General features: G+C 42.3%; 1 protein-coding gene across 6 annotated transcripts in view; it reads left to right on the top strand.

Moving 5' to 3' along the window:
• The window catches only part of LOC124231397 (heat shock factor 2-binding protein), a 107,186-nt gene that overhangs the window by 4,430 nt on the left and 90,120 nt on the right, over positions 1-12,636 (top strand). For all 6 annotated transcript variants that reach the window (XM_046648182.1, XM_046648183.1, XM_046648184.1 and 3 more), the window contains one exon: positions 10,315-10,418. In XM_046648182.1, the coding sequence (XP_046504138.1) occupies positions 10,315-10,418 (104 nt within the window). The remainder of the gene's footprint in view (positions 1-10,314; positions 10,419-12,636) is intronic.

Raw genomic sequence — 12,636 nt, 5'->3', positions numbered from 1 at the left:
AAGGGATCAGCATCAGGTCTCATGCAGTGGACCCAGGTCCTGTTTCCTTGAAAACTACAAAATTTAGATAGATGTGGAACATCCTATCTCGAAATCCCTCGTTTGAAGCTCTGCAGCCAGCTGGGAATCAAGGCTGCTGCTCTGTGTCACAGTGAGTTGGATCCTGCAGGCAGGAGTGGGATGTTTCCTTTCTACTGGTATAAGTCCAAACAGCAAAATTTCTGATAGTGTGGGGTTTTACAGAATAAGCTTTCTCTGAATAAGAAATCAGCATTCCCTGAAAGAAGGGATCATTATGACACTTTGCAGTTGCAGTGTGTCCTTGGGAGAAACACTCTCTCCTGGTAACTTGGCAGCTGGCATTACATGTGTCTGTTATCCCAGCCTGTTATCCAAATTGCAGGACAGATTTTCACTTTCTCAGAGCAAGCCGATTTATACTTTGTCATGACTGATTCATGATAATCATCCCTCCACCCCACCCCAATTTTGCCTACCTCAGTCTGCCCCAGGCACCACCGTTCAGACTAGAGACCTAGGATCCTCCTTGTTGCCAACCTCTCTCTTCACTATCCCCCCCGCCCACCTGTCTGCCGGTAAGTCCTGTATATTTCCCCTCATGGTGCATCCTGAACTCATCAGCCTGCTGTCATTGCCACTGCCACCACCAGAGGCCCGGCCTCTGTCATTTTGCCTGAATCTCTGCCTCCTGACAGCATCCACTCATTGCCACTCTGTAGTCCATTCTGTATACTGTAGCCTGAGTAATTTTTAACAATTCAGAATGTCATTCCCCTTCTTAAGTCTTTAGTGGCTTGCTTCTCCTTGCTCTTAGGATAAAGACTAGAAAACAAAACCCTGCTAAAACCCACTACCACCCAAAAACCGAAACAAAACTATACAATGGCTTGATAGGCTTTATATTGTTGGACTTAGTCTCACTTCCTTATATGACTGCGTAGACACCATCTGTCTTCCTGTTAGATGTTGTCAGAGCATCCTGTACTTTTATTTCAGACAGAATGGTTTTATTCCCATCTTACGGTGTAAGGTGGTGGGAGGGCAGGGCTCCTGTTTATATCCTCAGAGCCTGGCTGAATATTTGGTCCTGAGGGACTGCCTACCCTCCTGTCTCTGCATGCTCTTCTTTCTCAATTGTAGCAGAATTTCATGAAGCAGCGTGTGCTACAGGATACTGAGTGTTCAAAGGAAAGGTCAAAGTGGACTGCAGTGGTTACAGGAGGCTTCACTGTGAACTTTGCACTTGACCTGGTCCTTGAGGACGTCTGCTTCCCTGGCCTAAGGCCTGGTTTAAAAGATGGTCTCCTAAGACATCTTTCACCTCATTTTGGCTCTTGAATATTTGCTACTTGGGCGATGTGAGAAAAACAAAAATTCCCTTTTTCTTTTTATGAGGACTAGGTCTGGTGGCCTTCCCAGGGGCCTCTCTCCCAGATGAAGCACATAGCCATGGCTCTGAGAATGGGTCCCACAGAGGCAATCTCAGGATCACATGATGGCAGCGAGAGCTGTTTGATGTGTGGATTTGTGCCCCCTCCCCCTCGCCATGTGGTCCGGGAAGATTCTTGGCTTTGAGCAGTCTCAGGGCTGCGTTTGCTCCTGTCTTAAGCAGTGATGAAGGGGAACATGGAGGTAGGAGTGAATGCAGTCAGGCGGGAGGAGGGAGAAAGAGGACTCGAGTACAGTCCCATTTACAATCGCAACAAAAAGAATAAAATATCCAGGAATAAATTTAACCAAGGAGGTGAAAGACCTATACAATGAAAACTATGAGACATTATTGAAAGAAATTGATGATGACAAAGAGGTGGAAAGAGATTCCATGCTCATGGATTGGAAGAATAAACATAGTTAAAATATTCATATTACCTACAGCAATCTACAGATACCATGCAATTCCAATCAGAATCCCAATGACATTCTTCACAGAAATAGAACAAAGTATCCTAAAATTCATATGGGGCAACAAAAGACCCCAAATAGCTAAAGCAATCCTGAGAAAAAAAGAACAAAGCTGGAGGCATCACAATCCTTGACTTCAAGATATACTACAAAGCCAGAGTGACCAAAACAGCATGGTACTGGTACAAAAACAGACACGCAGTTCAATGGAACAGAATTGAAAGCCCAGAGATAAAACTGCACATCTACAGACAGCTGATCTTTGACAAAGGTGCCAAGAACATACAATGAAGAAAGGAAAGTCTCTTCAATAAATGGTGTTGGGGAAACTGGATAGCCACATGCAAAAGAATTAAAGTAGACCATTATCTTATGCTATGCACAAAAATGAACTCAAAATGGATTAAAGACTTAAAGGTAAGACGTGAAACTGTAAAAGTCCTAGAAGAAAATGTAGGCAGTGCACTCTCTGACTTAGGTCTTAGAAAAATCTTTTTGAATACCATGTCTACTCAGGCAAGGGAAACGAAAGAAAAAATAAACAAATGGGACTACATCAGACTAAATAGCTTCTGCAAGGCAAAGGAAACCAGGAACAAAATGAAAAGACATCCCACCAGCTGAGAGAAAATATTTGCAAAGCTTATATCCGACAAGGGGTTAATTTACAAGATAAATAAAGAACTCATGCAACTCAACAACAAAAAAACAATCTGATCAAAAAATGAGGAAGGTATATGAGCAGACATTTTTCCGAAGAAGATATGCAGTGGCCAATAGGCACGTGAAAAGATGTTCAGTATCGCTAATCATTAGCAAAATGCAAATTAAAACTACAATGAGATATTATCTTACACCTGTTAGAATGACTATAATAACCAAGACGAAAAATAACAAATGTTGGAGAGGATGTGGAGAAAAGGGAACCCTCATACGCTGTTGGTGGGAATGCAAACTGGTGCAGCCACTATGGAAAACAGTATGGAGATTTCCCAGAAAATTAAAAATAGGACTACCATACGACCCAGCTATCCCACCCCTATGTTCATTGCAGCTTTATTCACAATAGCCAAGATATGGAAGCAACCCAAGTGCCTATCAACTGATTAATGGATAAAGACGATGTGGTGTATATATACAATGGAATACAACTCAGCCATAAAAAAAAAGACAAAATTGTCCCATTTGCAACAATGTGAATGGACCTTGAGGGTGTTATGTTAAACGAAATAAGCCAGACAGAGAAAGACAAACACCACATGATTTCACTCGTATGTGGAAGATAAACTAACACATGGACAAAGAGAACAGATTAGTGGTTACCAGAGGGGAAGGGGGCTGCGGGGTGGGCATAAGGGGTAAAGAGGCACATATATATGGTCACTGATTAATAATGATGTACAACTCAAATTTCACAATGTTATAAACTGCTAATGACCTCAATAAAAAAGTCTGAAACACTAGTTTTAACCTTTTAAAACTTTAGTAAATATGTTAAAATGTTAATACTGTGAACCAGCCTTGTTTGTTCATTGAATACCTGCAATGAATACAAACCAGCACAGCCATGATATACTGGAGAGAGATTCGACTGATTAGCAGTAAAAAACAAGTTATTTTGTGTAATTTAAGATCTGTACAACAGCACCTTGCCTCTGTCAATGTGGTCCAGCAGAACTTTCTGTGATGATGAAGGTGTTGTATAATCCATGCTGTTCTCTTCTATTTTAAAAATAGCCATTAAGCCATGTGTGGCCAAATGACCCAGCACCATTTATTGAAAAGACAGTCTTCCCCTTCCATACTACGCTGTTGTTTTTGTCATAAGTGGCTGTATATGTGTGGATCTGATTCTGAGTTCTTCATTAGTTTTATTATTTATTTTTAAATTATTTGTTTAATATTAGTATTTATTCATTTTTGTGTTGATTTTCCGCTTGGCGGTTTTTTAGTCTAGCTCCCTGATGAAATTCTCTTGTTGCCTATTTTCTGGAACATAATCAGTTATTTTAAAGTCTTGAGTCTGGTAAATCCAATATCTGGGTCACCTATTGGTCTGTTTGTATTACCTGTTTTTCCTCTTGGTAGTCCTGGTAATTTTTTATCAATCAACGCATTTTTTGAATGAAAACTGGCGTAGGCTGTGGATGATGATATTTTTCTCTAGCAAGGAATTTTTTTTTCTTCTGGCTTTGCCAGTGAGAATAGAGTCAGAGATTACCTTCATCCGGTCAGGGATTGATTCACAGCTGGTTTCAGTCTTGGTTCCAACTGGCCTATTTGTGGTTCATTGTCTCTATTAGGTTTTTGGTCCTTCAAGGGGGTCCACCTGAGAGCTGGAGTTGTTTCCCGGTCTTTCCATTTTGGTGGGCTCTGACCTTCAATTTTGGTCTCTCCAGCACCACAAGACTGATTCTAGCTCTGCTTGGCATCCTGGCATTTCTTCACTCACTGTCTGCTTGCCTCTGCAGCCTCACGGTGCTGGTTGCGCATTGCTGAGTGCCTGGAGGGAGAAATGGCTCTGATGTCAGCTCATTTTTCTATGCTTCCGTCTTTTCCAGGATCATGGCCTGCCCTAAGTCCATCTGATAGCTCTGTACTTGATTTTTATTTCCCCAGCTTGATGAGACTGTGGAGCACTCTGCCTAGCTTTGCCGCCTCTTTGCTGTGCTGCCTTTGAATATGCAGATGCCTCAGGGAAGGCTGGGTAGAGAGCTGGGCTCACCTCACTGCACTCCCTTCTCTCGGCCTTGGCCCTCAAGGCTGTGTGACTCCATAGCTCAGACACCTTCAAATGAGTTTCTGTTGTTTCTTTAAATTCCGCTTTTCTAGTTATTCTTGGTGGGAAGGTTGATCTGCTACGTGACCATCAGAGTTGGAAATGGAATTCCTTCCATATATGTTGTTGTGATTTTTAGATTGTTAAGAATATATTGTAATGTCATGCAGAAAAGACAGGCTATGGAGATGTTCCAGATTAAAGAAGGCTAAAGATACCTGACAGCTAAATGCAATACGTGACCCCAGACTGGATGCTGTACTGTGAAGGGAGAAGTTGCTATAAAGTACAATTTTGGGTCGTATGACAGAATTGGAATGTCAGTGGTAGATTAGGTAAAGGTAGTAATATTAATTTTTCTGCAGTTGACAGTTGTACATAGTGGGTGTCTAAGGCATTGTCCCTCTTCTTGGGAAATATTCACTGAAGTATTTAGGAGTACAGGGCCAGGATATATGTAAGTTAGCCCAGCTGGCTCAGAGAATGTATTGTGTGTGTGTTTGCGCATGGCACATACGATGAGCAAATGTGGTAAAATGTTAACAGTAGATACGTCTGCCTAAAGGGTGTTCTTTGTGTTATTTTTCTTCATTCCATGTTTTCTAAGTTTGAAATTATTTCCAAATAAAAAGTTTAAAAAAACATACTGTAAAATGGAAATACTACTTAAACGTTTACAGAACCATAAGCATCCCTGAGACACTCTTGGGTTCTTAGCAGGGCAGTATTTCTAAAGTATTTGTAGGGGGGTGTTGAGGTTAATTTCCCAAGAGTTTGATATTGATGAGAAGAAAGGGGGACCTCTGTTTTGCCTCAGAGAATTATTATTCCTGGCCCATACAAATATCAACTAGAGAGATAATTGTGAAGAGTGGGACAAAAGAGTGAGCACCAAAAAGAGATATTTAATATGACCAAAAGTTTATTGTGGCCCAAATGAGATAAGATCAGAGTGTATCACGTGCCCGTCCTGGAAGGAAACAAAAGCAGCAGACAAGGAGTGTACTGAAGAGATGGCAGCACAGGTGTGGGCAGGGCTTGGGAACAAATGAGGGCAGCAGAGCCCTGGGAGCTGGGGGAGTGAGGCGACATGGCCTTCCTGAGAGCTGCCAGACTCGCGAGAGGGAGCTGCTCGATGGGACCGTGGCCTCAGCCGGAGGGGGCACTGCTGACTGGAAGGCTGGCAGCGATGAGGCAGAGGGGAAGCAGATGTCCCAACTTGTCTCAACCTGTCCTCCTTTCCTGTGGAGCCTGCCACTGTTTATCCAGCAGGAAGCCGTAAGCACAGGAGGCCAGTTCCTGTGGACGTTGACCGCACCCTCTCGGGGCGCACAGTGGGTGGAGAGTGGATCTGAAGGGTGCGTGGAGACTGGGCAGAGCACTGGGGACTGGGCAAGAAGTCAGAAGTCTTGTAGGCTTGTGGTCAGAGGAGGTGGGATGGTAGCCAGGGTGGGGGGTGGAGGCGTCCATTATTCGAGTATGTCGCTCCTGACCACCCGATTGTTAACATTATATTTGTATGCCAATAAATGAAAAGCAAAATTCCCTGACTCTGGTTTGGGAAATACTTGTAACAGAATTCTTGAGTTCAGCAAGATTGATCTTAGTTTTTTTCTGATAGTATTTGTCTTCAAGTCTTTCAGTGAATTTAGTTGGTAAATCACTCAGGTAGGTGTTTATTACGTGTCTGATATTCGTCAGGCCGTGGTAAGTAGCGTGGGGATGTAAAAGGTTAGGATCCGATCCTTTCCTCATCGTTTACAGGTGGACTGAGGAGCTCCAGCATGCGGCTGAGAAAAGGTAGCAATACAAGGTCCTGCCAAGTCATTGGCAGTGCCAGTGGAGGACAAATTCCTGTTAGTCACACAGTTTCTTCATCTTGTAAAAGGGTATTCCAGTGCCCTTTACGTTAGAAAAGGAGTGGTTTTGGAAGCAGATTTTTGGCAGTGCAGGAAAAAAATATTTCTGTGTTCTGGTTCCAGCTCTCCTCTTTCACCCCTTTGGTTTGTTTTAAAAATTTGACAGCTAATTAAAGTGTTGTTTGGCTGGCTTAGATTGGACAGTAGGATTGCAAATGCATTTCAGCTCTTTAACTGAAGTTTTAAAAAAATTTTATGAATCCTAGAATATTCTTATTTCTTTCAACTTATATTTATATTATGTTAGGCTGATTAAGTTAAAATGAGATGTTTAGTGTGGGCCCTAATCTGGTATGAGTGGTGTCCTTATATAAGGGAAAAATTTGGATGCAGAGACAGATACACACAGAGGGAAGATACTGTGAAGAAACACAGGGAGAAGTCCAAGTGAAGGTGGAGGCAGGTTGGATTACGCTGCCGTCAACCCAGTGACGTCTGGGGCCACCAGAAGGTGGCAGAGGCAGGGGAGGGTCCTTCCCTTACAGGTTCCAGAGAGAGGAGAGCTGCTCTGTTGTTCTGAGCCACCCAGCTTATGCTACTTTGTTACAGCAGATTTGGGAAACCAATGCACCCTCCAAATCTCGGCTCAGACGAAAGATGGAATCCATCAGTAGGTAATCCTAAATTCTCTAAATCTGTTAGAGAGTGATAAGGAAAAAGTTAGCGGCCATTAGAAAGCCTTTATTTTGGATTTAAGACTCTTTCCTTAGCTATTTTGATCAAAAACATTTTCGTGTTGATATGAAAGAAATGGTAATTTATTAAATTGGTTATAAACATACCAGTTGGTAAAGAAAGGGTAGGAGGAATTGATCCCTTTTGTATAGTTTAAATTTCTTTGGTTAGTGTTTTAGAAACCCAGCTTTTCATTTATAGCTCTCTATATCCTGCCTTTATACAGTTCTCTGTACTCTTCCCGTGAACTGAGCATTAAGAGAGAGAGTCACTCTCATGTTACTAAAACTATCAAAGAAGAGTTGTAAATTTCAGAAGCTATGTAGCGGTTGACCTGGCCGGTGATTTAGATTGCTTCTGTATATTGGTAGTCTGTCTGGACCACCCTGTCATTCAGTTAACAGTTAAATGGAGATTTTCCCTTCATTTCGATACTAAGATTAGCGGTTGAACTCCAGTCCAGGCTGGCAGCTCCTTCCCTATTCCAGTGCTGAGGCTGGGTAAGACCCTGTCTTCACTATGTATGCTATGTCATTCACCATCCATATTGTTTCTGTCCCTGCTTTTTAACAAAATTACAAAAGCAATATAGTCTCATTATAAAAGAATCAGACATATAATCAAAGTGGCCGGGTTTTTCTGTGTTCAAGGATTAGCAGAAGGAATGTATAAAGAAGTGAAATTCATTTATGTGACGACTATCAAGTGCTTACTCCGTGCCATGTGCTGTTCTAGGCATTTGGGATGCATCACAAAACAAAACATGAAACTCCCTGTGCTCGTGGTGGTCTGGGTGGCAGGCATGCTGCAGTCCCAGTGGAAAATGAGGGGGGGGTGTTGGTAGGAGGCGGCAGCAACGCTCCTATCTGGCCACAAGGCGGTGGGCTGGTACAGCGGAGCGTGCTGCCGCCTCCTGGACAGCCTGGAGCGGGTGGGTGTGGCATCCCTGATGCTGACCTGGAAGTCTTTGGGGTAGCCCATGGTAGAGTGGGGTGTTTTAACTCTGTCCCTTTGTTATGTTAACTTACAGGAGGATCATAGAGAATGACAGAGCAAGAGAGATTATGAAGTTATCATAATGAAAGAGTCTTTTGGGTGGTCAAAATTAATGCCTACATATTTGTACACATAATAAGGCTTGTAGAGATGTAATTTCCTATCTTCTTTACTGTGTTTGACTAATATACAGTTTAATAATAGAAGAAAAATTTAAAAGTTAACTGAAAAGGAAAAATTATCTTAGTTCCCTTTTATATTTTCTTTCTTTTTGTGACCATATGCAGTTCATACTTCATACATAATTATAAGTAATATGTATAAATAATACATATATGTTTTCATTTAATATTGTTACAAAGGCAATTACGTAGTTTTCAAAGCGTAGCACTTGATTGGTATTTGATTTCTCATGTGGCCAGGATTAGTGGGACAAAATAATTTCAGTGAAAGTCCTGTCCTGGGCTTTCATGTTCTACATCGTAGAAGGGCAGAAAAGAAAACTGACTTACGGGAGAAGAAGTAGTCCCACGTGACTTTCCCTAGTTCCCTAGTTTCTAAGAAACACGTTTTAAAAGAAGCTTTGCCAGCTTTGCCTGCCAGTGTCGTAATCTCTGACTGAATGTTTAGCTTTAGCTTCTGATCTTCCTTCTAGGGCAAAGGGTCTCCAGAAGGTGTAGACTCCCTCTATTCCTCTGGAGCTTTTTGCGATGCCCCTGTTGTTCTTGGCAGCCCCTGCCCCCAGGTTCCTTGTTTGGGCTTCCCCTCGCCTTCTCAGGCCCCTAGCTTATACAGCCAACCCCTTCTCTTGTCTGCACCTCCTTGGAGGAAGTGTCTGTGAGCCTTTTCTCCTCTAGGGTGGAGTGCTGTCCCACTTCCCAGGCATCTGCTCCTCTCACGGCACCACGGGCTGCCTTCCCCCACCCTCCGTTTTTCCACTCTGTCACATTCCTATGGCTGGGTCCCCTCCTTTGCCGTTGCTGGTTGTGTGGATTTCATTTCGTTAGTGATGAGAGACCACGCTGTTATCCTGAAGCAGTTGTTCTTAAACTCTGTCCCCAGACCAGCAGTCTCACCTGGAAACTTGTTAGAAATGCAGATTCTCAGGCCCACCTCAGGCCTACCAAATCAGAATCCCTGAGGATGGGGCCCAGCAGTCTGTGTTGGAGCAAGTCTCCAGGGCATTCTGATGTGCACTAAAGTTTGAGAATTACTGTCCTCAAGTATTGCTACTTTAATTGGAGAAGTTGCACCATTAGCTCTGAGCACGTCCCCCCTCAAATCTTGGTATATTTTGGCTTATGGTTTCTTAGCCCTTGAAGTCAAGGCACTTAAAATTTTAAATTATGTATTTCTTTTCTTTTTGAATGTCAGTATTTCTGCAGCATAGTTTTTATTTAAAGTTGATGATACTTTTGACTTCAGATTTATTAATGTGAAAGTCTTTTGGGATTTTTCCTGGCTACTTGAATCATCATCTAAACAAATATGGTGGAGGGGAAGTATTCCGTGGTTGCCAGCTTTCCCTGTGGCCTTTTCTTGTCTCGATCCCTCCTCCGTTGACTACTACTGCGGCTGTTCCCATTGAGTCAGTATGCCAGTTGGTGAGGCTAGCTTTGTGAATCAGCCCCGGCTGGCACCATCTACTCACTCAGCTGCCTTCTGCTTTTTATGGATCAGATACAAGTCTGTGCCAGGAGACAGTCGGGCTTCTCAGTGCTGCCTTCAGTCCTTTAAATAACACGCTTTCTTAAAGCCTTGAGTATATGTCTGGCAGTAAAATGAGGTCTTAAAAGCATAAAACAGAAAACAACAAAAAAAAGTGCTTTCTGCTATGGGCTAAAAACTGATAAAAACTTAAAAAGCAGAACTTTTACAATACTGGTTATTCAAGGACTGGTTATGTGATTGATCCTACCTGAGAAATTGGTACGGGTTTTCCTAAGAAGATTAGGCAACATGGATGCTTAGGAGACATTAGTGATTTGAAATATTGAGTGTTTTTACATCTTTTTCTTCTAGACCTGGAAAGGAAAGAGCAAGAAATAGAGCAACTGAGGATGGATTGTGAGCACTTCAAAGCTCGCCTGGAGACGGTGCAAGCTGACAGCATGAGAGACAAGAAGGTGTGGTGCTCACAGACCGCTGCTTCAAGCGCCAGCATCATGGTTGTGTCCACAAAGTGGCATTAATGACAGTCTTTCTAGCCCTTAGGCCTCGAGAGATTGTATTTTTAAATGTGTGTGTTCTGAATGGGTTTGAAATAGTTGAACATTTGATTTTATAACCGCTTAATGTGGAGGCTATTTACTTGGTACCTTTTAATAGTCATTTACTGTTAATTTTTATGTTTAAAAGACCATTCTAAAACATTAAAATTAAGAATATAATAATCTTAAAAAAAATCATGCACATAATGGTTTATAATCAGAGATAGATATATTAAATAGAAATATTTGGAGCGTTTTTATTTTCAATAGTAATACACTAGGAGTACCAGTGGTGGCAGCTCCTGTGTGGTGTTCACTGCGTGCTGGCAGGTGGTCAGCAGCTGTCCGTGCCTCTCAGGCGCTTCTCCCAGTGCAGCTGGGTCAGCAGGTACCAGGGATGGGAGGGAGCTGGTCCAGGCCCCACGCCTGTGTGCTGAACTTGGCTCCTGCTGCCTCCTCGTGTGAGGGTATCCGAGTGTCGCTGCAATGGTGGTTTTCCAGAACTGGTGGATTTTGGGTAGACTTTAATATTGAGCAAGTGGGAAAGGTTAGGGAAAGAGTTTCAGTCTCAAAACTGAGTACGAGTGTCACATATTGAAAGTTGAAACTTTAGCTTTGTCATGTCCTATTTAGATCTTGATAAACTAAGATGGGAATGTGGTTTCATGTTCTGAAAGAAGTTGACCAAGGGGCAAGAAGGAATTTGCTAAATGTTAACAATACAATCCATGGGTTCAATACTTCCTTAAATTGCTGAGACATCCTTGTTAAGGTTGAAGCTCAAATTGGGCAGAATCTTAAATTTCTTGTTCTTTTTTAATTGCTAAGCATAAGAAAAATGCATATTTTGCCGGGATTTTAGATGTAATGCTTAAAAATAAGTCATTCTGGAAAAGTGCTGGTATAGACAATGAAATGGCCATGGTAAAGCAGTGTCAGATTACAAGCATGTTAATGCCCTGACCCTTTAACCTTAGTTAAAATATTTTGGTTTTTTATTTTATTATTTTTTTAAATGTGGAAATATTTTAGATTAAACTATTTCCCATTTCTAGGTAAGTATCTTACTTAATTTGACACAGATGGGAGGCCCTGCAAGTTTGCTGTAACAAAGCCCTGTGTCATCTTGCTGTAGAGAACTGGCAGCTGCCTTTTCTGTAACGTTTTCTATGGTCTCTGTCCAGGTCTGTACAGATCATGAGGCTGGACTCTGGAAGCTTATTTGAGAGTTGAGGGACCAGGAAAGAATCTAGAGACTAGATCCTAAATCAGAGTCTTGCCAGTAAGTACTTAGGGTGGATAAAAGTTGTGAGGAAAAGGCAGAAGTTACTGAATCCAGTATGTAAGAAAAGGTCAGAAAACAAAGTCTGGACTCAGAATCATAAAGAAATGTGCTGGATGAGCAGCAAGCCCACACCTGCTGGAGAGTGGCTGCTGGAGCGGAAAGCTTGGTTCATGGCCCAGATTGAGAGAGTCCTCAGTGATGATGGACTCGGATCCGTGGAGGGGTTCAGCGGGGCCTTGCTGTGATCCACGAGGCTGGTCAGGGGAGTCTGGCAGCAGCAGCCTCTGAACTCGAGAGAGGAAAGAGCCCAACTTCCGTGTGTAGATGAAACTGTGGGAGGGTGTCTGAATTACTCTTTGAAGGATGGTGCTGTTACTGTGAGTTAGCTGAGGCTTTCCGTAGAGTATCTGCCAGCCGAGCTTTTGTAGCACCTGCCGTGGTGGTCCCGCATGTGAACTTAGCATAGATAAGGTGCAGAGTTCCCCCCGTGTTCTCTTTGAGGAGCAGGCGTTTCCGTGGCTTACTGTGGTTTCATCCTCTCTCTCTCGTTTTCTTACGGCGTGTACTTTTCATCGTCAGTAAACTAACTTAAATATGGACTGCCGATTTTTTGTTATCTGTCTTTTTAATTTGTTAGGAAAGACTTGCTACTTTTGTGGTAATAAAAGGGAAGTTGTTGCAAATGTATATTTATGGAAACTTTTTAAAGAAAAATAACTGATAGTATAGTTCAGTTAAAATCAGAAATGAACTACAGAAAGGTTTTGAAGGAACCTTGAAAGTTTTGTACTTGAATTCTCTGAATATTCTGAACAAAATACTCTGTTATGTATGAGTATTCACTTTAAA

The sequence above is a fragment of the Equus quagga genome, chromosome 21 (genome assembly GCF_021613505.1).
Source record: "Equus quagga isolate Etosha38 chromosome 21, UCLA_HA_Equagga_1.0, whole genome shotgun sequence".
NCBI classification, from domain to species: Eukaryota; Metazoa; Chordata; class Mammalia; order Perissodactyla; family Equidae; genus Equus; species Equus quagga.
The sequence above is the reverse complement of the archived record's forward strand: the minus strand, read 5'-3'. Positions and strand labels throughout refer to the sequence as shown.